The sequence below is a fragment of the Poromitra crassiceps genome (assembly GCF_964638095.1).
Source record: "Poromitra crassiceps genome assembly, chromosome: 8".
NCBI classification, from domain to species: Eukaryota; Metazoa; Chordata; class Actinopteri; order Beryciformes; family Melamphaidae; genus Poromitra; species Poromitra crassiceps.
Genome location: NC_139629.1, coordinates 59,603,500 through 59,630,157, shown reverse-complemented (window position 1 = coordinate 59,630,157; position 26,658 = coordinate 59,603,500). Strand labels below are relative to the sequence as shown.

Genomic DNA, 26,658 nt, shown 5'->3' with positions numbered 1-26,658 from the left:
ATTTCGATGTTTTTTTGCCTGAGTTTTGGTCCATTTATAAATAAATATAGCTGAATTGCTTGGTTTGACCAAGTAACAATATTACATTTTACGAAATGTCTATGGGCAAATGGCGGATGAAATCTCTTGGTGCACATGCCTTACCCGGATTTTGACTCTATTCGCACCAGCATCTGAAAAAAATATGAATGGTGGTGAACGGAGACAGGCATATTTTTTTTATGCCATTTGAACATATGTTTGTCAATTTAAAAGATAACTTTCATGTCAAGAAAGTTGTATGTCATAAAACTGTTGCACTAAGTTAAAAATCAGGAAACTACACACAACCAGTCGAGTAAGTGACGTCTCTTCCGCCAGGCAGTGTTGGTATGACGTATAGAGACGAGAGATGTAGTTGATTGAGCGGTTTCATACAAAAAACTACATTTCAGAACATAAACGCAATTTACCCACCCCTTTGAAATGAGGCAGATAGTTTACTCACCTATTTTCAGATCAACTGTATCAATCAATGAGGGCAAACAACTCACCTTGGATAGTTTATCCACCTCTGTATTTACCACTACACCCCTGATTACAATTGATGGCAACTGTGCAATTCTCTATAGTCAAGCAAAGGTAATGAAAATAGCTGACCATTTAGTGATTAATACAGATACCATGAATAGGCGACTTAACTTGCTCCTGAAACCTGGCACCTCTTAGCCTTCACAAGTGCATCACATTGGATTGAAGGACTTCTCAGTGCAATTTTCACACTTTGCAAAGTCATCCTTTGGGCCTCATTTGACCCTTTGGGGGCCCGCATCTGGCCCCTGGGCCGCATGTTTGACACCCCTGCTTTAAACTAAAGTGTTGAATCCCAAATCATTTGGTAATAAATTGGTATGACGGATGCCGGTTTTCTCTACTTATCTAATCCAGAGAGGTCTGATGATACAGCGCTTCCCACAGAGTGCAGCCTCTCTCCTCCCTCCAGGAAGAGCAGGACAGCAGTTAATTTAATGAGGACATGAAACATGATCATATGACTAGTTTGTTTGCATTTTGCATATGACGTTGCCAGACCAAAGAGCAGCCAAACTCAACTCGGTGGAGTGGGCGGATTCGAAGGTCTGGACACTGTTTTCAAGTCTGAAATTTACCTAGATTTGCCAGAAAGATGAACAACATTTCAGCTTTTTGCCAACTAGGACGCTGCTAGATGATGTCACTAGTTTGACTGCAGTACAGTACAGTAGTGGAGTAGGCCTACAGGCTAGTTAAGTGTTGGTAGTAAGGATTTTGAATTCCAACAGGCTCACAGCTATGCTGTTGTTCTGACTTGGATTGTGGTTGTTTTGTTTAATCAAAACATTCCAAATCCTTTCTACTGTACAGTCAACCTAGTGCCATCATCTAGCAGCGCCCTAGTTGGCGATAAGTTGAAATGTTGTTCATCTTTCTAGCAAATCTAGGTAAATTTCAGACTTCAAAGCAGTGTCCAGTCTTCTTGTCTGAGGTGAAATGCAAATTAACTAGTCATATGATCAAATGTGTCATGTCCTCTTTTCAACGGGCAAGGCTGCGGTGTGCAGAAGGACCGGGACACACCGTCTAATTTTGGTGGGAACCATGCATGTCATGCAGTAAAAATAGACAAGGCAGCGAATCTCTAGATAAGCCGCAGAGTGCGCTGCTCTAAACTGTTTACATGGTAACAGAAATTAAAAGCAACAGGTTCCGCCATGCAGGACAATCCAGATGCCTACCTCTCCCATCTTGATGAAGTGTTCGATCTTTTCTCTGAAGATGGATGGCAAGAGGATAAGCCCGGCCCTGAAGTCGATTCCTGCAATGCAGAAAAATATCCATCTTCACAATCACATCCATTTTCAAGTGTGCAATGTGGTTCATAGCAAGGTGATGTCACTACCTGGTAGATCTTCAGACAGGGCATCCTTTCTTGCGTCGGTGAAGTGTTTTGCTTGGGGAGATTTTTCCATGGCAAGTTTGAGCACATTTGGCAAAACACCGGCGAAGCCCTCCCTGAAGCGATGACAGAAGCTGCTTGTTGATGGATGGATTCGGTCAACCTCGTCAAAAAACTGTAGAATACACATGAAGACAGTATGATTAACATTCAGTATATGACAATGTAATTGTAGCTCATAAAATGCTGTTAAAGCCCCTGGAAACCCAAATCCACAATAACCTTTTACTATGTAATTTAGGGTCTGACGTGAATAATAGTAAGAATATAAAAGTATTAGACATTAGTTTGACTCAAAATCCTAAATACTGTATTGCCATTTAAGTTTTTGTACTGTTCTTGATGTTGGGTTTGAAGGGGGCGTAGTTATGCTCAATACTTATTACACAATAAGCTCTGCGACCCAATCAGGCTGGAGTGCCTCTACCCTACAAATTCAAAAAACTGCATCACAATATATCAACAAGGTTCCCACACCACCTTGAACATCAAATTCAAGGACTTTCCATGCTCAATTCCCTCAAATTCAAGGACCCAACACAACAGTTGAGACACAGATCACGGTTAATTATTGTTACAACACTGAGCATTTTTATCTAAGAACTTTCAGGCTTTACATAAGCTCAGAGACAAAATAAAAATAAAATGACACATCTATTTATGTATATTTTCAAAAACTCTCAAGGCCTTGATTTTTTCTTTCTCAAATTCACAAACTTTCAAGGATTTCAAGGACATGAGGGAACCCGGTATCAAGTTGTGCAGCACTTCAGCAGAGACGCCTCCACAGTTTCAGAGCAGAGAATACTGCTATAGAGTCGGTCATGGTTTTTTATCCTAAATTTGATATACTTGGCTACATTTCAATTGTTAAAATTTGGCTGGGTGGTTGATTAGTTTCTGTTTGGCTTTAAACCTAAATTCTGTGGCCTTTACAGAGTATTACCTCAACTTTTATATACCGGTACTTCCAATTTCACAATATCCAAAATTATCACATAGATCATGGATCGTCAACTAGCTGCCTGTGGGTGCTTCCTATCCGACCCGGAGAATACTAATGAATTTAGAAAATGTTTAGATTTATTACCGTATATAAAAAAAATATATATTTATATAATGAGAGCTTGCTCTCAAGGGCCTTCCTATATAAATAAAGGTAAAAATAAAAGTGTTAACATGTAATTTAATAATTTTGGACCCTGCCATAGGCCAAATATAGTTAATGACCCCTGACAGATTGATAATGCTCCCCTGTAACATTCAGGTGTTTTCACCATACTTACTCCAGCAGGCGTCCTTAAGAATGGGTATTTTTTGAGTACATCCTCCACGGACATCCCTTCGATGATTTCACGGCGTCTCCAGGAGAACGTTCGCACCATGCGATCTTTCACAGTCAGGATGTCTGGATGCGTCTTCCGATACTCATTTTGCAGCACGTTCACATGGGCCTCGACAGACGTTGAATCCTCCCCAACTGGCATTTCCTTTGGCAAAAGCATAGATACAGATGGTGGATGAGTTGTTACCCCCCCCCCCCCCCCGATATGTAAAGCACTTAAGATACTTGGAAAAGCGCTATTTGAATGTAATCAATTATTAGATAATGCTCAGATAGTGACAGATAACATACATGCCAAAAGTCTATAAGGTGGTTTGGATTAAAAAAAAGTCCACTGAACTGCATTAATCATTAGTCAGTGGAAGGATGGGAGTGGAGTATAGAAAAAGAAAAAAGTAAAACTGATTAAAACATTGAGAACTATGCATACGGCAAAGGACTTACAAATGTTTGATTAGCTGCCCGTCGACACAAACTCCCAGATGTAGTGGGGACTTTGGGCTTCTTTTTGTGCCCAAACTTCTCTTTCAGCTTTCTGACTTCACTGTCGCCGACCAGTGGTGCACGTTCTGCTTTAAATTTCCGCTTTAGGGACATGTGCCAGGTGTGCTAGAAAAAATTAAACACATTTGAGATTTGACAATTTTTCATATGCCAGCAAGTAAGTAACAATAGCCAGTGCAAAAATATATACAGTACATACAGATATCACTGAAGATTGAAAAGAAAAAAAGAAAAACTTACATAGCCATTCCCCTCCGTATCTCTCAGGAAAGGGTATTTCACGATCAGTGCCTTGGCAACTTGAACATACTCTGCATTGGTTGGATACCTAGCCCAAAAGGCAGCAACATACTCCAAATCAACCTCAAGATCATTTAACAATCTATGAAAGCCACAAGTAGTAAAGTTGTAGTAGCAGAAGTTGAAGGCAAAGTCATGACCCGCCCTCCTCTGCCTCTGATTGGCTACTCATTCCTTTTGTCAATTGGTCAGATTATTGCCACAGCACAGGGTGAAGTAGGATTCACGACACAGGAGACGCTTAGATATTGCATGCGCACCATTGAGTTCACAGGCATCAACGCCGTTTTGCGTAGTTTTAACTGACAAATCGTACCAGCGTACTTTGATGCCAAAATGCATGCATGGTGCGAAAAATGTGTGCAGGTTGGCAGGTCTGCAGTTATACTTACAGGTTGTAAGCTGCCATCATTTCAAACAGCACTCTGGTTATTTTGTTGTGTATGTTTGGCACTTTGTGACATGGGTCTTTGGCATCAAGCCTCATCTGGACATCATAGGGAAAGGTTGGAACAACAATCACAGCCGGTAGTCTCCTGCGGGCTGGATCACCACTGCAATGCAACAAGACAGTGTTTCCCAATAGAGCTCAACAGTCATGTGACTTTTCTTGCCCCAGAAATTCATTTTCTCCATAGACATTTTGAAAGATCCGTATATATAACGAGTTTTAAGGCTTGAACCAAGCCAACCAGTCTTCCAGAGAATCGTGAAAGACCAGAAAACATTTCACTTTCAGCAAAAAACAAAAAATAAGTGCAGGGGAAAAGATATAATTTTTTTCGCCGCATTTATTTTTTGTTTTTGCTGAAAGTGAAATGTTTTCTGGTCACACACGATTCTCTGGAAGACTGGTTGGCTTGGTTCAAGCCATAAAACTCATTATAAGGATTTTTCTAAATGCCTATGGAGAAAATGAATGGGGAATTAACTTCTGGGGCAAGAAAAGTCACATGACTGTTGAGCTCTATTACAGGCTATTGAACAGTGAAAGCCACAATACATGGAAGTCTGATCAACTATAAACTGAACCAAATTTGAAAAAGATTGAGAAAAGCATGCACCCTGTAGTAGAAATGATTTCACGAGACAGGCCTGTTCTTTCTGCTCAATGGAAACTTGGCAATATTGACAATCAAATCTCAGGGATGCATACTCCTCGAGAGTGAAGAAGGTGACAGGTACGAGGGGGGAAACAAAACTTCAAAAAACATTCACTTGATTGGCCTATTTTGGTGACTGTCACCTAAAGGTGACTAGTTGTTTGTTTGCATCCCTGAAATCTATCTCTTCTTATGCCAAAAACTTGAGACCAATATGATTGGTGGGTCTTACTACCTAGCTAGCAATATAAAGAGGTGAATTCCATGACTTTATCAAAACCGTCAATAATTTTATTAATTCCACGACTTCTCCAAAACTTCCAATGATTTCAATGACTTGTGCAGGGCTGGAAAAATAGATTTTGAAATCCAGTGACTTTTCCAGGTTTTCCATGAATGTGTGAACCCTGGATATTGTAGGGATGACCATTGATGCTTTCACAAAATATTTACTTGGGATGGGCATTTTAAGTAATTTCAATATTCGAGTACTCTCCTATTATGAACTGACTATCACTATAATAAAACATTAATATTGATTAATTTTTATGTTGTTAAAGGGATCCAGCAACATTTTTGCAAGATTCGCCCTTTGCCATAATCGCGATATAGAGCACCGCAGGAATGAGTCCGGAAATATACTTCCTACTGTCAAATATCAATATTAATACCCGTATTGATGTTACATAACTGGACAGTCATGTTATTCTGGTTACAGCTCAAAAAACATGTTTCAGTATCACTAACCGAATCAGAATCAAATCAGGATTAATCTATACAGAACCTTGTGAATCTGACTCTAATCGATTCATGAAATTTGAACCCATAGCCCTAATTGTAGCGCTAAGCTACTAGCAGTGAGGGCTGTATATCTCACATTATAATGAATGCAAAGTGAAGATAGAGGCATCTACATTCTAGTATCTCTCAAAATGTTGGCGTATCCCTTTAAGCAGCACATAAACACAACTGCCTCTTATGGAGATGCACTTGCCTTGGACCAGTTGAATGCTGAGCTTGGGGGGCCTCCACAGGCTGAATTGGTATTGGCTCTAATGCAATGATGGTCTCACCCTCCTTGTATTTCTGCACAAACTTTTTGAATTTTATTTGCTTTTTGAAGGAACCACAGAAGAGGAATCCAACCATGGCGTCAGTGAGTCCACAATCCACCGTTTCTCCATCCACTTCATTCTCTGAGACAAAATGACAACAAATGTGTGGGACAAATGTAAACACACAAACAAATGCATGGGTGGGGTGTCTTGAGTGAAATATTACATGGTCTCTCCTGATTCTAAATATAGATGAATCACTTGGTTTGACAAAGTGAAACTATTGTTTAACAGGGTTCATACACCGTCATACACGTCAAAGTCAAATTCAAGCATTTCCAGGCTGTTACACACACACAGATTATTTCACTCCATCATCATCATCACTAAATCAGACATATGCATGCATATATATGCATGTCTGATTTAAAGTAATTATTATGTATCAAATATGTTGTTTAATATGCCAAAAATCGCAAACGTATTTATTTTCTTATTTATTTAAAGCTATTTAAACACCTCCCCAGTCCCCACATAACAGGCAGGTCCAGGTATTCCAGTACTTACATGTCAAACTGATCACAGACATGCCAGACAGGACACAGAAAGGCCAGACAGGCCCTGGACACACACGATAGGCACTGGACACACAGACAGGCGCTGGACACAGAAAGTAAATGTTACCCTCTGAGGGAAACTACAAAGCAAATCAGAAGAATGTGCTTAGCATTTCAGCTTGACTTTAAACGCTGCTGCTTTTCTGCTTTCGTGTAGGGGAGAGCAGTGTGTCATGGTTTATGAGGTGAATGAATGCATAATCAATAGGCTAAATCTGATCTAAATGAATTTATGTAGCACTTAAAATAGTCCTACATAAAAGACTGGGTACATCTAGCATCTAGTGCTAGTATCCATATTCAAAACGAGACATAGTATGGTAGTATCGATATTTCTGGGATCGATCCGCCCACCTAGCATCCACTGTCACACACGCCGGGCGCGGACACACACACACACACACACACCCCAAAGTACAGTAATTAAAAGCAAATCAGTCAACTAACGTTACCAGTCAACCCCGAAATAAATTGGAATGCTGTAAAGAGCTAAATCACGTTTTAAACATAATAAATTAGCATGCTACTCCAGTATTGATGTGTTACTGGAGCCTAAAGCCTACTGCCTGCTCGCGGCAGAAATAAACAAAGAACCAGGTCGCGAGAGAAAACAGCCAAAACGAACAAAGGCATTTTGGCGCTAACGGTGCCATTTTATTCAAGTGTTCTTAACGTGAAACTGCTTTATTCCGTATTTTCTGGCCATTCGAGAGGTTTATACAAGCAGCAAAATGAATCATAGACGTCATTCTCTAAAAAAAATACATTCAAATAGGATAAATTACCGAACAAAGCAGTTGAAATCAATACAATTGGGAGTAATGCATACTTAATGTACTTGATTAACGTTAAAATGAACAAAATCACTATGGGGAAAAGTTTCTGGACACTAGTTAGGCTAGTAGCGTTAACGTTATGTAGCAGTTACAGTAACTTTAATTACAAACGATAAGACTGGTTACTTACCCCTGAATCTCCTTGCCTCTTCTTCTGAAACTTGTATCCCAGCTTCAACAATTATTTCTATTAGTTTATCCGTGGAAAGGCTGGACAACAAAGGAGGAAGAAGCGCCAAACTGAACAAAACGGGAGGCTCCGCCATGTTACCCCTTTCATGTCTGGGGACAAAATGGGGTTCGGGTCTCGCAGTGGCAGTAACGAGAGTTAATACCCAGAGTGCCTTACGGGCCGAAGAAAGCCGAACTTCATTCGGAAAGAGGTGTGCTGTGGCTGCGAGAGCGAGGCGAATGGCTGCTTCTGGTTCTCTCTGATCTCCGAAAACGAAACGCAGATTTCTAAATAGCTGTTGTTTTGATCAACAAAGCACACAGGGGTAATCTAACTGGTTACTTTGACCGTCTAAATTTTTTTCTAAACTTATAAAAGTGCCTTATTAACCCGGTAGAGCCCACATTAAAACGGCTCTGCTGTAAAATCGTATATCACTGCTAGAGTCACGCCCGCTTCCTGCAAAGGGATTTCACTCGCCATTTATTTTTCGATTCCATAAAAAAACGTATAAAATAGTTTTATTTGGTCAAATCAAGCAATTCAGCTATATTCGAGACCATAGAACATTTCACTCAGACCAAAAAAATAAATAAAAAAGAAAATATATATAGGCTATATCAAAAAGAAATATAATCACTTTTTTTGTTTGAATGAAATGTTATTATGGTCTCTCCTGATTCGAAATATAGCTGAATCGCTTGGTTTGCCCTTCATCAGCATGTCTATGGAAAAATAAACGGCGGATAACATCCCTTGGTTTGTATGCCTAAATCTGATTATAGCCTATTAGCCTATTAGTTAGATTAGAAATTAAATTAGATATTAAAATAAGATCAGTTCTTTCTTTCTTTCTAAAATTAAAACAGCATTGCCTGCTGTAGAATCCTATCCCTGCTTGTTAAAAGTACAACTATGTACCTTATGTGGCCAGCAATGATTTTGTACCTTTAAAATTAGACAAAGGTCCACAGTTGTCACCATGAGGACCATTTCCGTAACGTACAGGGTACTTTTATGACAAATGGACCTTTGAGTACAGAAATGATACCCCTATTTCTCTGTGTGTAGATTAACCTTCCAGTTCAGCATGAAACAACCTTTATTACACAATTGAATTACATAACACTTCGTATTCATCACCCCTAAAGCTCCCTGAACTGCCTACTCCTAATACACCTTGCATCATGCATCGCCATTCAACACACTGGTCATGGTTTCACTTACTCTAATCTCTCCTCCGTTCCGGCGCATGGAGACCTATTGTGGTTTGCAACGGTTCAAGTCTTCCGGGCTCAGTTCCTTAAAAGAGGGAAAATGCTCTCTCCCTCGTTACGTAAATATATTCTCTTATAAATGTATTATAATATAAAGGCCTTCAAGTTTAAACGAGGAAACTATCTTAAATGCATTCAACATACAAGACATCACATGTCACTACTAAAATAATTACTACCCCTTCACTAAAACAAGGTGTGTGAATATGAGATAAATGTATTCTTAAATTTCTGAATAATACATTAATCTCTCCTATAATTGTATATTATTTAAATGTATTTACTTTAAATAAAGAAATTTATTTAAGATGGTTCTAGCCAAACAGACCTTACATGGTTCAACAAAATAAATATTATCCATTCACTAAAGCAAGGTGTGTGAATATGAGATAAATGTATTCTTAAATTTCTGAATAATACATTAATCTCTCCTATAATTGTATATTATTTAAATGTATTTACTTTAAATAAAGAAATTCGTTTTAGTTGGTTCTAGACAAACAGACCTTACATGGTTCAACAAAAATAAATATTATCCATTCACTAAACAAGGTGTGTGAATATGAGATAAATGTATTCTTAACTTTCTGAATAATACATTAATCTCTCCTATAATTGTATATTATTTAAATGTATTTACTTTAAATAAAGAAATTCGTTTTAGTTGGTTCTAGACAAACAGACCTTACATGGTTCAACAAAAATAAATATTATCCATTCACTAAACAAGGTGTGTGAATATGAGATAAATGTATTCTTAACTTTCTGAATAATACATTAATCTCTCCTATAATTGTATATTATTTAAATGTATTTACTTTAAATAAAGAAATTCGTTTTAGTTGGTTCTAGACAAACAGACCTTACATGGTTCAACAAAAATAAATATTATCCATTCACTAAAGCAAGGTGTGTGAATATGAGATAAATGTATTCTTAAATTTCTGAATAATACATTAATCTCTCCTATAATTGTATATTATTTAAATGTATTTACTTTAAATAAAGAAATTCGTTTTAGTTGGTTCTAGACAAACAGACCTTACATGGTTCAACAAAAATAAATATTATCCATTCACTAAACAAGGTGTGTGAATATGAGATAAATGTATTCTTAAATTTCTGAATAATACATTAATCTCTCCTATAATTGTGTATTATTTAAATGTATTTACTTTAAATAAAGAAATTTATTTAAACCCTTTTTCATGGATGACAGTGCATGACACATTAACCGTGCGGTGTGCAGTTGTGACACAAACTTATTTCTAATGCTTTTAACCAAATATAATCTATTCCTTTATAATTGTACTCTATATGAATGCATTTATTTTAAATGAGGATATTTATTTAAACCATTTTCTCTGAATAGAATAATCTACCCTAGGTTTTTTACTCATAGAAAAACCCACTCCCATAAATGCAGAGTATGATTCTAATTATATATCTAATAATAAACCACCTCATCTTAGGCGATTTATTATACAATATTTGTTACAAATTGTAGTTTCCTAAATTAAATTATCTTTTTTCCATCATATTATATATTTCCTGTTTTAAGACAAAACGGCTTCGCTTAACCATAGCGCGCTTAACACCGCTAAACCACATTAAACTTCCTCTTAGCCGCTAACCAACAGGCAGATAATATCATTTAACAGTTAAAAACCCACTTCCTTTCCTGAGGCAGAGATGAATCCATCTAACTGTTTTCTGTGATAACCACAGATGGTCCTAAACGGACTACATTCTATACCTGGGTTAGAAAGTTTCCTACCCGTCAAAGTCAAACTGTCTCTCGGTCAGGGATTGCTCCGTGGCTGTCTTAGGCTGGCTGTTTTGGTCCGTGGATTGGTTTGTAGTTCAATCGGCCGTAGCATCTGCTCGCAAAGGTACGATAGACCCCGACTGAAAATCTCCCCTGTCTTTTATATTAGATTTTCGCCGAATCATTTCCCTTAATCATTATCTTGACTCCCCAGCACTTCCTATTTCCCCCGACTTGCTTCCAAACAGGACACAGAACTTACTTAATATCCACTTATTGACCAACACCGTGTCATGTATTGATCATGCAGGATGAATGCCGGATAGCTGACAGGATACGTGATAGACGCATGCCTATTGCCACACACCGCGTGTCTATCCCTAACTCCGTGCGTGTGCCCATAATGCAATACCCCCTAACTTCTCCTTTTCTTCATGCAATTCGGCTACTGCTTCTTTAAGCAACCCCAGAGTGTCTCAGATGACCTCATTCCTCCGCTGACTGTGCACGTTGCTTGTAGGGTATATGACCCAAAATCACTTCTGGGGTTCGAGGGGATGTGGGCGTACCGTACACATTTTCACACCCTCTCCACGGATTCGACCACTCGCCTCGAACCCACCTACTGACTCCTTTGAACACTCAATTGCTAAACGTGCCTGGATAGAGTCTCTGAATACTCCATGTTAAATATCATTGATTTAAAACTTTGCACACTCAAATTACTCTAAATTACTAATAAACCTTACATAGTATAACACTTTTAAACTTAAAATTCTTAGCGCCCTTATGCCTAAAATTGCTCGCCTGCAATGCTTCGCCAATTATCCTGCCTTCGCCCCCAGTCTACAATGCTTCATCCTCTCCTGGCCCCCTAATCAGATATCCAACCAACATCTTATACTCCTCAACCGTAAAACCTTCAAACATCTCCAGACCCCGTACCGGGCACACCTGTGAGGCAGAGCCAGAGCCCTGGCTCACTTCCTGTGCCGCCGTCCCCTCTGATGATGTAGATGTATCACTTCGCGTCCCCACTGGTGATGGTCTTGACGGAGAAGTCGGCTCCAGAAGATCAAGGATATCTTCTGTAACCTGCACCCTGTAACCTGGCAATGAATCAGAGTCAGGCGTCGCGGGTGAAGACTCCATAGGAGGAGATGTAGGGGTGTAACTCCTAGATTCCTCCCTAGGACTCGCCGGCCTGTAAAAACTGGAACCATATGAACTAGGAGAAGGGACTGGAGTCTGGGATTCTCCCGTAGGAGATTGCGGGGTGCTCTCCACTCCCGTTGGCGGACCCACTGACACTTGAGAACTGCCTTTAGAAGAGCAGGGAGACGGAGGCAGCCCCGCGGGAGACCGAGGGGCGGTCTCCGCAACACTCTCCACAACTCCTTTACCCTCAGACTCCACTCGCTCCCTTCTCCCAGCAGGGGGATACGGGCGTATCTCCATAGAACGATCCCTCCATGGAATGGGAAGAGGTGGCGGCCGCCTCAGTATGACCTCTGGTATGCCCCTCCTCGCAACAAGGGGATGTGGGCGTATCTCTCTATCCCAATCCCGCCAAGAGATGGGAAGAGATGGTGGCCGCCACAGTATGACCTCCGGCATGCTCCCCCTCTCCCCATACCCTGACTGCCGTCGCGGCATATCAGATGTGCCCGGAGGGATGTTTCCAACTCCGACTCTCTCTCCTCCTACGGGTACAGGGGTTGAAAACACCCCCGGTGCCCTTGGACCATCACGATTGGCTAGCGATGGTCGGTCTCCCTTCCCGAACTTGATCATTGTCCCGCTGGGCAAATGCACCGTGTATATATCCTTTAACTCTGGCAGGCGCCACCACTTCACCATGACCGGCCGATAGATGCCTCCCCGGAACGCACCTGGAGGGAAACACTCTCAACCCCGTCCGGAACCAGCCTGGTAAACGGAATTGTACACCAGCAAAGCGTTGGCCTCCAACTCCATCAGCAAGTCCACCCCTGGTGGATCTCTCTCCGCCGTCCCTGGAAACCTTACGACTCCCCACAGGGTCTCCTCACGTCCTGCCAAGAAACGGTTAAAACAACTCCCACACCATGCCCCGGACTCAGCAATCCACAGGGTGCCTGCCAATTGACCCGCCCGTTGGCACATGCTGCAGCAGCTTCCCTAAGATGACAGCACACATAAAGTTATTACTTTCCCACAACACCCCCCCACTGGTATAAATTGAACCATGTGAATGTACTGATATACATAGAAAACAAACATAATATATAAAATAGAAGAGAAGGACCCCAGTCAAGACCTACCCGGTTCCCTACCTAATTCCCATCTCTAACTTATACCTCTCACTATCTTCAGAGGGTCTCCGAACACACCAGGAATTTCCAGTCACTCCAGAGCTCACCCCCAAAAATAACAAACCATCGCAACCCTCCCCTATATAACGTCCTCACTCAACCGGGTAAAATCCTTCCTAGTAACCCTCCTCCTCTTAAATCAAACTTTAAGCAAAGCATCCTAACTAACTCCATCACCTGTTTATGACCTCGTCTAACCCACTTCTCCAAACTTCACCCTCCTAGCTGTCACAACCTGCTCCAGCCTTCCTTCTTCCTCCACATTCCTCTCCTCCTCAACTTGACATGCTATCATAGTGGGACGTACTATCCCCACTATTGGATTTCGCCTCTGCATAGTTCTCCCAACCCAGAATGGAGATTCGAACGCAATAGTTGGCCCGGCCGGCCAGGGGGGCAGGGACTCTGGTGGTGGAGACACAAACTGATACATCATACACCACATCACCACCACTATTCCGGAAATTGTTTCAGCTGCTGCTAATGCATTAATCACTGCCCAGACTAAAACCCAACCTCCCAGCATCGCCAACTTCCTTGCCCATGGCCGTAAGGACTGGGTGACTTTTAACTTTTTTACCAAAGAAGCCACATACACCACGAAACCCAGCACCATCATGGTCTCCACCAACGCCCTTACCCAACACAGGCGGGGCTGACACACTGACATAAAATCCAACACCAGCCATATCAGCATGCTACAGCCTTTAACCAGTCCCGCCCGTGTCCTATCCACTGCCACACGCCCTAGCACGTGAACCGCAAACCAGGCCGTAGTGAGGAATGCCTTCTTACGCATTATGTTCTGCACTATTACATGCACCAACCCTTCCACCAAACACAACACTCTTAAGACCAAGTTAAGACTCCAAGAACCAGTACAGCAGTATAGCAACCAGATCAGTTCGATGAGAACAAACTCTGCAACACTCACCATGCTTGATCCATAAATCGGCATCATGTCCCCAACTGGAGTGGCGTTATTCCATAGCCCCCCTTGAGAAACCCAGGGGAGCCGCGGCCCAGTACTTGACCCTCCCGAAGGAGGCCCAGTTGTCATAGTAGGAGCTGTAACTACCCCTTCATTGCTAGATCTTGGTAACTCCATGTCCACCTGATTAACTGTGTGAGAAAACAGAGGACCCCCCCTAGTCATAATCCTTCTACTCCTTATGCCAAGCTCAGCCACATGCTTGAAGCAAAGCCATTGCTATAAGGTTCGAGCTCCGAACCGCCTAATATCTAAAATAAAAGCAAGCAAAGCGTAGCTGCACCGCTATTTACATACGGGTTGTACCCTCCTCCCTGAGAAGAAGAAGTAAATCTTCCCGCTTCAGAGGGGGAAAATACCTACCCTCCTTTCTCCTCTTACATCTCATGCGACATACCGCTCCCACACCATATCTTAACACGCAACCCATCATGACAATCCCAATGATAGTTCCGCAGCACATCAACACATATGGTGCTACTAACTCTAGCACATACTTCGCCCAATCTTTCATCATACCCATTCCCTCTTCAATTTTCCCCACGACGACTGCGGACCCTTCCACAAAAACCTCCTTCACAGTTCGACCCCACAGCTCCGCCACCGTGCAGTCATTAGAATCACACTGTATCCAATGCTCCTTTGGAGAGATACATATCCCCTTTCCATAGATGCCATTGGGTCCCACCCACTCGAACCCTCTCACCTCTCCCCCTTCACATAGAGCTTTGCGGAATGCATGACCCTCCATCCGATACATCTCAGGCTCCTTAACAAATGGGACCCATATCCGACTCTTAATCTTTCTTCCCGCCACCTGTCCTAGGATCACGTGGGTGCACCCTCCTGAGATGTTCGCATGCCTATGCCAGATCTCACCCTTCTTCACCCAAGTCGCCCCTTGCTCATAAGTACCATATTCATTATGATACCACGAAGCACATCTATCCTCCCATCCTTGCAGTTCCCCACAATCTCTACGAGCCAACCTGACATCACATGAGGTGTTGCTTTTGTCGCACACCATCTTCCACGGACGAGGTGTAAGAACCATCGGTGGCCTCAGCCCAGTCCATGCATACCATTCATACATCCCACTACCAATAGAATATATTGAGGCTAAATATTGATACCTAACCCAGTAATTACTTGACAAATTGAGACATGGCACCACCCAAGCCACCACCTCGTTCTCCTGTAATCCCCACCAGGTCTTCCCATGATCCCTGTAAAAGATCTGCATGGATGCTACCAATGCCCCTTTTAATGTCTTATACCTCATCAAGTTAGTACAATTGTAGGTCCAATATCCCGTATCCCATATGCCAATCTGCACAATCTCACACCGAGGTGAGGTCCAATCATAACTAGTCCCTGGGCCCACTGCTGCGTCTGTCTGATGAAGGTCCTTATACAACCTCCCAAGCGCACACTCATCAATCTTAGCAAAATCATTCTTGGGTGCTGACCACAGATCCTCCGGGGCAGGCATCCTCTGAACGTACATCTCAGTGTAATATGGTCCATACAACCCCGCAGCTGTAGGATAGACATCTGACCTAAACTCAGTATAGAAATGTGTGACAGTCTTTTTCCACAGCCATGGCAAAGTCTCGTTCAACCACTCATCATATGACGCGGTATCAAACCGCATCTTACCCCACCGATGTCTTCCCTCACTTGCTGGGCTCAGAACCAAATATGCCTGCCCCACTTGAGTCTTATTACTGCACACTCCCATCCCCAGATTCCATAAACATCCATCCAACTTCAAGAGTTTCTCCTTCAGACACCATCTCTTCAGTTCTCTGGACGCTTTGCCCACCTTGTGTGGCCTCCACCCTTCGTCACACACCTTACCCTGTCCACCCATGTAGCACAATGCATATCGTATGAACTCCAACCTGCCCAGCCAATCACTCCGCTCTCTCTGACTTATACTGCTGTTGACCCCAACAGCTCCTCCCCCGATGTCGTATTTGAGCCCTGATCCCCAGTTAGGTTAAGCACAGCCTGGTCATACACACCCCGGATCTCCTCATTTCCATCCAGACCCTGCCTATCATGCTTACACCACAGCTTGACCATCCCCCAAAACACCTCAGGTTTCAGCATCACCTCATGACATCGACGTTCATGTGATGTTGCTACATGTGCCACCTCATTCTCCCAGTACCTCACCCTCAGGTTAGATTGTAGAGGCACACAAAGTTGGCTATAATATCGCTTGGGCTCCTGACCATCAACCTGCACCCAATTACTCTGGGCCTCACGAGTCTCTTCCTCTATTAACACCACCCAGTGCAACAATAACTCATGGGACTGGATCTCTACTGCTTCCACCATACCCCCTCCAGGGGTATTAGGGTTTCCCCTCACTGCCCAGTCATATAAGGTATTGTTGACCCCTTCTTGTGTTTCGTTCAGAACCCCCAACCACTCTCTACAGGACACTTCCTGTTGGGTAGCATTCCACAATCTTAAAATTGCGGTGAGATTATCAGGTCCCAAGCCTTTCCCCCACTGTCGAAGTTTAGGGAGACTAATCGTCCTTCTCTCTGCCTTCCAACAAGTCTGATTGAACTCTATGGTAGTTTGGTAACTCACTCGGACATGCTCAGCCTCCCAGAATGAGTCCCCGTAATGATATAGGATCGCCAAGATGATGGAACTCCCCAGCAGCCCCAATGCAACTGCCCCCACGGTCCGCATCGGTCGGCCCCGGACGTCCCCCGCTTTAACCTCTACTTTGGCCATCTCCTCTACTCTGCAGCACAAAAATAAACAAATCAAAACAAAAACAAAACGGTTATTCCATGCCTTTTGCACATACACCCTTTTATACAGTGAGTTGACTCTCCCCTACATAAATCCTCATGCGAACAAGATACTCCTCAACCAGGTTCCCCTGTACTTCTCCTGCTCCTCCTCACGCCGTTCCCTCCATCCTCTGCGCGCCTTTCTCCTAACCTGGTACATCTTCTTCCTACGCTGGCGCCTCTCCTCCTCCTGCTCATTCCTCTCCTTCAGAAAGGCCATCATCAATTCCCAGTCTTCTGCACCCTTCATGACCCATGCCCTCGGAATTAGATCTCCTGCTTTGTCCCGGCCATGTATGATCAGCATTTCTGCCATCCAATTCCAGGGATCTTCCCATTGCTTCCCCCCGAAATCCCACTCATATGGACCCTGCTCCGTATAGTCATCCATAACCAGTTCTACCCCTGGGTATTTGATGGCTCTCAGAACTGTCCAAAACTTCCGAAAACCTTCATGATTGCACCACACCGTATATCCGGCTACCTGAACCTCCACATATATCATTGGTTGTGTGGTCCCCACACAGGCCCACCCCCATGAAGGATCCCTTGTTTCCGGCTCTTTTTGGCTTTCCAGTGAGGTGTTCCAAATACATGACAAATTAACTATCTCCACCATACGAATGGCGATCGGTATATGAGAATTTTGAACCCAATAAACGTACTGCTGCATAGGATATAATTTGTACGGGCTCTTTATATCTAAATCAAACCTGTTCCCCAAAGCTGCCTCATTATAATGATCCCAAACCCATCTGTTCCACGTCCCGACCGAAGCCTGGGGGAGGGGACGCGGCTTTGGCTGGTAAAAGCTAGTTTTTCCCCTTAAGCAGGCGGAACTTGCTGACGAACCCGTGCCACTTCCTTCTCCTGCCAGCAACCCCTCCATAATCGTTCCCAGAGCAGTCATCATTGCTCTGGACCTCGTACGTGGGTTTAACCTGCAGGCACAGAGAATAAACCCCATTGTAGGGAACAATTACGGCCTTCAGCTTCACCTCCACATAATACACCTCATCTGGAAAAAGCGGAACCGAAGCTCGTTGAGTGAACGAGCCTGGGGACTGAATCGCTCCATCTCTATGCTCTACTTCCGGCGTGACCCTGCAGTTGAAGGACTTCTCCCTTGCTTCAGAGTTATAATTCCCCCATCCATCCAGCCGAGTCATATAATAGTGCAAAGGACACCGATGACGCCCATGCTCCGTCGGTATGCCTACCGTAGTTCTAGACCATGGCAGGCTGGCGTCGCCCACCATCTCTCGTGCAATTGAGCCCCACGTCACCAATTCCCAAGGACCGACCCATCCCCCGGCTATCGCCATTTCTCGATATGTTTCAGACAGCTCCGCCAAATTGCGGCTCTCATCAAGATCTTCCTCGGGCTCTCTATATATCCTGAACTGTCGATACACCTTATCGTGGCATCCTTGATACCCCCGTCCCACAGCCAATGAAGTCATCTCTCTTAATTGATTATATGGCCATCCCTCCTGTAGAACATCTTTCCACAGCGTCGCATCATACACATTGCACTCCCGCTCCATTGGCGGAGCTGATGCCACGCTCCGTTCAGATGTGTCCAAAACTCCGACCCCGTGGCCTCTACCTCCAGCTTGCCAAAGCCCAGGGTCCCCTGACCCTGTGTCCAACCGAAGCAGAGGATTGACAAATTTCCTCACCTGCCACCCCTCTGCTGCACCCTGGTCCACTATTCGCCCTGCCTGGGTTGCCAGATCACACAGGGCACATCGTCGGACACTGACCCCTGTCCACCGACAACCGCACCCCTTGTAACCTTCCTGAGCTTCTCCCCTGAGATCCCACTGCGTTATTATCTTAAGACGAGCCAAATACTCAATCCGGCAAGATGCGCAGATAACCACATCCATAACCTTCACTGGGTTTGGAGATTTTCCATCCAACCCGTAACGAAGATCGTTGTGCCTCCCCTCTATCTTATGGGGGCGCGCGTCACCGGACCCCTGCCATGCAATGGGGATCCCTATGAACCCCCCACAGCATGAACAGGCCCCATCTTGCAACTTCCCCCAAATGATGGGTTCCAGTTCCAATTCTCCGACATAGCCTTTCTTGGCTAACTCCAATTTCTTAAGGGCTTTCCCTGCCCATATCTGATTCTGTCCTCTTCTCGTGATAACCAGCCCTCGGATATTAGCTACTTTTATCCAGGCTGGCAAGTCTAAAATGCGTGTAGCCATCGTTATCTCCACCTCTGGTTTATCCTCTGGCCGTTGGCTTAAGTTGCTCCACCCCCTGAATACCCGTGTCTCTAAGCCGCACTGTGTTGCAATCCAACACTTCCACTACCTTGTCTTGTTTCTCGAACTTCGGGTAAACTGCCACACCTTCCGGCCTTGTCCTGGCTCGGATCCAGACTTCTTGACCTACGGAGAAAGGACAGCTTGAGTCAGGACTCAACGACAGCCCGCTCGCCTGCCTCCCTGTTTCCGTTGTCACATATGGCCTCCCATACAGTTCCTGTGCGGGAGACGGCCTACCCTCCCGGGTTCTATCATTTAAAGCAGCTCCCAACTCGACCGCTCTGGTGCTCCACTCCTTGTTGTTCGAGTTTTTAGCAATCCATCCTTTGACTAAAGCAATCGTGCGTTCCACCACCCCATTCGCCTGAGGAGTATAGGGTGGCGAATAAACCCTCCGCACCCCATGCGTCCGGCACCATTGGTCTACAACGGCATTTTTGAAATGAGTCCCGTTGTCTGTTCGGAGCTCCCCCGGGATCCCAAGAGCGCTACAGGCCTGCTCTAACATGGAGACCGTACTTGATGCGGTGAGCCTCCTCACCGGTTTTACTAGCACATATCCTGATTTCGAATCCACCAGCACCACCAAATACTTCTCCCCTCTCTTGCCTGTAACCCCCAGGGGTCCTGCCATGTCCATACACAAAGACCCCCACGGTATTTCACTCTTGATTGTCTGCAAGCCTTCCGTCCTGCGCCCTCTACGACCTGGATTATATTTCCCACACGTCGTACAACTATGCAGGACTTGTCTCACACGTTGTTCAGGTATCCAGAATCCCAACTTAACCAACTCTCTGCGTGTAGGTGTCACCCCCGCATGTCCAATGTCCCCATGAACTGCGAGCGTGACCTCCTCTACACACTCTTCTGGAACAAGTTTTCCTTTATCAGTCTGTTCCCACTCACCAGACCCTACGATTGTCACTCTCCGTGCTTGGACAAAGCGGTCGACCTCCGCGTTGCCCTCCCAGTGCACCCCCTGCGTTGTATGCGCCTTTTGTGTACCACTTCTAACTCCATGTTCATACGTAGTTCGGCGATTTTCATCCAGACCTCTCTATGTGCCACCTGCTTCCTTTTGGCTCCCTCGAATCCATTTTCGAGCCAAATCTCCAAGTCCTCATTCAGAGCCCGCACACAATAGTAACTATCAGATACTATCCTAGCCCTTTTGATCCTTCGTCTCTCCAACTCCACCAGAGCTTCCAATACTGCGGTCACTTCTCCCGTCTGTGCCGTTCCCGGCACCCTTCCTTTAGAGCGGAAAACCTCCTTTCCAGTCTCCAAGTTCCACAGTATGTAACCCCAGTGGGCCTGATCGTCCCGGCCCTTCATTGAACCATCTGTACACACCTGCCACACCACGCTTGGTTTTGGAGCGGGAAGTTTCTTCCGCTTCCATCCTGGTCCTACTGGACCTATCTCCAGATCGGGGTCTAGGAGCATATCCTCCCATCTTGCCCAACGAGTGTTCGTGGCTTTGGTACTCTCCACCGTCTCCTTCTTTAGCTGTCTATGCACCAGACTCTGGGTTATGACCCTGATCTCCTGGCCTTGAGCCACCTCTTTCAATCTTGGCCAATATCGTGCCAGTATCGCCAGCTCTTTTTCTTGTATCATGTATTTGCACTCCACAGAAGACAATACATAACTCCACAGCGCCACCAACCCTGCTCCTTCATTCTTAACAACCACCACTGCATCCCGTTCTTCACAGAAAATGGTCGCCTCTAGGCGGCTGTCCAGGCTCCGAGGTTCCAATTTTACAGCTCCTCCAACCGCCTTCACCAAATTCTTCAAGTTGGTTTGATCCTCGACTGTCCAATCCCACGCCAACTTTTCCTTCTTGTGCTTTCCGGTTGGTTTTCGCTTCCCCCCGTCAACTGGTGCATCCTCTTGCTCAACTGGTTGCCTCAACTTCTGATACAAAGGCCTCGCCCACCTCTGATATCCTTCCACGTGATTTCTCACGTAGTTGCACAAGCCCAAGACCCGCTGGAGATCCTTCACTGTCTCGGGTGGTTGGATCTTGCTCACTTTGTCCAGAAAATCTTCTGACAACCCAAGGTCAGTTCCTACGTGAAACCCAAGATATGTAACCTCAAATTTCGCCATCTGGCATTTCTTCAAATTGAGCTTCAGCCCTGCCTCAGTCAGACGCGTCACCACTTTTTCCAGCCGGTCCAAGTGTTCCTCCTCATCATCATCGGTGAAATACACGTCATCTATGTACACCCAACATCCCAATCCATCCAGGACATCGCAAACGGCGCTTTGAAATGCATTTCCTGAATTTTTAAAGCCTTGCGGCAAACGAGTCCACGCATATGACTTGCCCCGATGCGTGAAAGCTGTCTTCGGCTGTGACTCCGCTGCCAAAGGAAGTGACCAGTATCCGTTAGCCAAATCAACACATGTCTTGTATTTCTTGATCTTCAAAGTCTGCAATGTTGCGGTTGGGTTTATTACGCTTGCTCGGTCCGACAGCGTTCTTTTATTCAAAGCCTTGAAGTTGATCACTGCCCTCCATCCTCCGCCGCTCACCACAGACTTCCTGACCCCCTGAATAGGACTGTTCGTCGGGGCATTTGGCTCCCTCCGGATCACTCCTTGCACAAGCAATTCTCCCACCGTAACACTTAACTCTTGTTCCGCCTCTGGATGTAGCGGGTATTGACGCACATAGGGATGTGTTCCCCCAAGGATCGTATGAGTGTACTTCGCGTCCAACTTCCCACAGTCGTTCTTGAACCTTGCCACCGCCGCCTTATCCAGGATCTGTCTCAACCTCTCCCTGCCTCCAGCGGACACATCACTTTGTTCCACCCGCTGACTTATCGTTTCTTCGACATCGACTTCCTTATACCACTTTACTTCTGGCATCTCTTCCTTTAACTGCTGCAACCTCTCCGCCGGATCCACTCCCACATCCAAATCCTTCAGGGCCACCAAGTTATTTGGTCCCAACAGCCAAATCCTCTCTTTCCAAACCGTATAAGGCATCATAGCTACTGAGTTGTTTGCCAGACGCACCATCAACGTCCCCCGAGGTTTGATCGGCCTTGTTGTCATTGACACTGACGCTCCTGTATCTACCAAATAGGGCTCGCCTTCCACATCCGTATAAATCAAGTCTCCTTCCCTATACGCCCCCACTAACCCAACGCTCTTCACTTCACAGTCGGTTAGTCACTTGCTCTGCCTCTTCTCCGCCAGCTCCTTCCGACGAGCCTCCCTTCGCGCCTCCTTCTCCTCATTGGAGAGCGCATTATACTGATCCTGACTGAGGTATCCCGTTGCTGTCGCGGCCGCTCCCGGAGGTTGGACACCTGTACGCCCTCCACCTCGCCCTCGACCGACCCCAGCCTGCCTCTCAGGAGGACCAGCAGCGCTGGCATTCTGTATTCCCTGATTGGAAAGACGATCGACCATCGCTGGTTGAGGCAACCTCCTGTACTCTCCCGACTGGAAGCCATGTGCCTGCTTATCTCCCCCAAAGGGCTGTCGCTTCTTATCCTTTATCCTTGTTTGCAACAAATCAAACTCAACCACTTTCCGCTGTACCACCTCTGGGGTATGGTAATCGTGATGCAGAACCTGAAGCATCTGTCCCCCTGGAAGTCCCTCAGACACTTTCTTGAGAAAGCCAATTTGTTGTTGGGCCGTCCGGGTGGGGGAATTCCTCAAACTCTCCCAGAGGGACATCAGGTTAGATCCCTTATCCAACTTGTCCCTCCATTGCTGGGCCCTTCTGTCATCATCATCATTCATTCCAAGGGAAAGAACGTTGAAGTACTGGTCTGCCGTAGTCTGAGTTGGTATATCAACTTGCATAACCTTCCTTATCCATAGCTTCTTCACTGCCTCACAGTCCGTTGCTCCACACACCAAATCCCAGGTATCACAAAGATAATCCCTCTGACCTTCTCCATACCGTCGGGTGCGAACTGCGTCCTGCAACATCTTGAACTCCCTATACTCCTCAGCCCTTGTTACCGACCTGGTCTTTGGCGGAGATCTTATCGGCCAGTCATCGCCACTCCTTACCCCAGCACAGGGTAAACCCTGCGCCCTGTCGTCCACATTGTCTATCATGTCCCTCTGTTTAGTCACCCCTGGCTGCGGGGTCTTTGAGCCCAGCCTGGGCTTCCCTATATTCGTCATCACCCCCGCAGCCCTGAGACAGTCCTCTTCTACCTCAGTACCTCCTGCCAGCTGCTCGTTTAGTATCTCCACCACCTCAGGCTTAACCCTTTGCAAGAAAAAATTATATGCCACTTCCAGGTAGTTCCTACGGAACTTATCCGACAAATTCCGATCCTCCGCCAACCTATGGTATGGGGGCATGTTGGCTACACAGCACAATTCCCCATATGTCCATGTGGACCGGGGATAGTACCCATCCGCTACCTGGCTTAACCATGGCATCCATGTAGGCGGAACCTTAACCTCTGGTTGTCCGCAATCCGGGATGTGAACGCTCCTCTTATCCCTGGTTGTGATGGGTCCCCATTCTGCATCCCTTGCTACCCGTGCAGACGCCCTCAGGGGATCATAGCTCTCCGGAGGCCTCTTGTCGTCCCTTCTGTATGTAGCTGATTTCAACACCTTCCAGGGTGCCCCGCCTTTGGGCCAGCAATCTGAATCCGACCTCCGACCCTGATCATCACCCGGCCCCTGATCCTCCTCCGAGCTTCCCTTGGTGTCCTCATGATGTTCATCATCCGAGGACCCATCAGACCGTGGCAGGGAACTCCTTCCTATGGGAGTTGACGTCTTTGGGTTGGATCTTGGAGGGCTTTGGGACATCTGGACCTTCCTATCCCTGAGTGTGACCTCTTTCTGCACGAGTTGCTTCCGTGCGATGACCCCACTTTTCCCCGTTCCTTTACGTGGGTTTGGTCTCCCCTCCCCCATATCACGTCCATATATTATTGTCACCTCTCTTAATTCAACCTCTCCCTCTTGCAATGCATCCCATTCTCTAATGGCGCGTATCACTGCCCTCTCTGTCCTCTTCCATTCCTTGGCTGGAGCGCGGAACCATTCCAGAGCTATTGCCGCCGTCTTAGGGCCCCGTTGGTCCGCCACCCTCAATGCTGCGGTTAGGGCCGCAGTCACCCTTCCTTCATAAGTCGATGGGTTAGCCTGATAGGATGGGCACTGCACATGTATCACCCTTTGCTGGTGAAAACCAGCTCCCGACGTTGTGAAAAGGATATCTGGATCTGTGGCCATCTTTTTCCTTTCCTGAGCCTTTGCCTTCATTTGTTTATACTCGTGTCCCATACGCTTCTCCCAGTCAGCTCTTAGCTCCTGCTTCACTCGCCATGTCTCATCAGTCGCTACTATCCACACATCTGTTGGCAAAGAGTGGTAGAGGGACTGTGCCGCCCATGTCCTCACCTGGTACACCTGAGTCGTACCCTTCTTTTTATTGGGCGCTGGTGTTGGCGGTGGCAGCTCTATGTAGCACCCCACTAGAGAAGTGGCTGTCATATTCGGATTCTGTTCCAGGATCCATTCCAACCACATGGGACCTTCCTGGGGTGGGGCTTGTCCCTCTCCACCCTCGTTCCTACACTGCACCTCCTCCTCGCTCTCCATGTCATCACCGTCACCTCCATTCTGCTTCCAGCACTGTAACCCAATTGTCGAGGGGTCTGGTTCCGCCCATTGCAGGTGCTGGACTAGGTCGTGGTGCGGCGGCGGCCCTCCTTGTCCACTCATACTGGGTCTTGGCGCCGGGCTAGGTATGGCATATTGCCCTCTCCCTGTAAGTGAAGACTGCCGGGGCAGTCCTTGACCACCCATTCCTCTGGTAGGTCCCGAATAAATGGTTGCCCCGCGATCGCGCCCGGACTCCCCCCCAGCTCTCTCCTTATGTGACTGGATATCAGCGGAATGTTCCTCCGCCCCCAGTTCCTTCGTGTCATCTGCTTCATCCTGCAGAGATTGTGGCAATTTCAGTTGCATTCCCAACTTCTCCTGATCCTCGCCGTCCCCCAGCTCCGTCTCTACGCTCTCCTTCGACCCCCTGCGGGCCCCGGGTGGGATATAGGGGTACTGTGCGAGCTCCTCAATTACATCCCCATGCTTTGTTTTTGAGGCCGATTTCACATCCCGAACTTGTCGAAACTGCCGGCCCGTCTCCTTCGCAGCAAGTTTTATGTAACTGTCCCATTCAGACCCCGGGCTTACCAACATCGCGACTTGGCCGCCCCATGGTGTCTCCAGGCACGCCAACCACCACAACAACCAACTTCTGCATTTCTCATCAGCTCTCTGTTTTTCTGCTCCAATATCTGGGCCTTTGATCAGTATGACATCATAGATCCCTTCCTCCGGGCTCTCAAAAATTTGGGGTGCTCCTGGCATCACAGGTACAACCGCGAAAGGTCTGACCGCCATAGCTAACCCACTTCTATGAGCTCTCTAGAATTCGAACGACCTCGCTATGACTCTAAGCCACCTCTGCCGGAATTCCGACTCAAAAGGAGATCTGGCAGCTGTCCAGTCTGTGTTCCTTTTCTACCCCAAATGTACTCGGTAAGCGCGGCTTTTCTCTTTGGGGTTGTGTCAGGCTTTTTTGTTAGCCTGCTAGAAAGTCTATATGATCTCAAACTTCCTCTCGTGGCCCGAACTCCATCGCCTGGCCCTCCTGGCCCTCCCCCGCTGGTGCCGCCTCCTCGTCCTTCACAAATCCTCACCCAACTCCCGGTTGTCCAGAAAATCTGAGAAAAACACGGCAATGTCACAGCGATGCGATATACGAGCCCTTGTAGGTTCGAAACCTGTTGTGTTGGGCGCCATGTTAATAATGCTCGATATGCCTTACAGCGTATCGACGCAGGTTACACTCTTACTTCTATAGCTAGCCTATCCGCTGGTTTATTTTCTTAAGGACATCTGCTACGGTATATCATGACTAGCTCATCTAGTAACCCGCGGGGTAGAGGGATTCATCCAACTTTTCACCACCTTCATTCTCAAGTCTGACCTGCTGTGGTCACCCGTCGGGGGCAGTGGCTCCTCATCCCCTAGGGGTGATCACTCGAGTTAACGGTGGCTCCCTCTAGCACTAAACTGTTGTTGTGTTTGTTGGAAAATGAATTCTAACTATGTGTTAATCTGCACTGGTTAAGGTCATGTTAAAAGTTCTTCCATTGAGATGACAATTCTTGCTTAATCCTGACGATGTTTTAGTACACCTTCCCTGTCAAGTAGTCGTTTTAAGCTTGTCATATCAAAGGC

General features: G+C 45.9%; 1 protein-coding gene across 1 annotated transcript; it reads right to left on the bottom strand.

Annotated features, from left to right (window-relative positions):
• Window positions 1-1,588: 1,588 nt before the first annotated feature.
• Window positions 1,589-4,564, bottom strand: LOC310780360 (sterile alpha motif domain-containing protein 3-like). The gene is made up of 6 exons (XM_083640933.1): window positions 4,517-4,564; window positions 4,065-4,152; window positions 3,765-3,929; window positions 3,262-3,465; window positions 1,919-2,090; window positions 1,589-1,834 (listed from the first exon to the last, which is right to left on the bottom strand). Exons 1-6 carry the CDS (start codon window positions 4,534-4,536, stop codon window positions 1,710-1,712), a joined length of 774 nt encoding a protein of 257 aa, XP_083497059.1. The 5' UTR covers window positions 4,537-4,564; the 3' UTR covers window positions 1,589-1,709.
• Window positions 4,565-26,658: the final 22,094 nt, after the last annotated feature.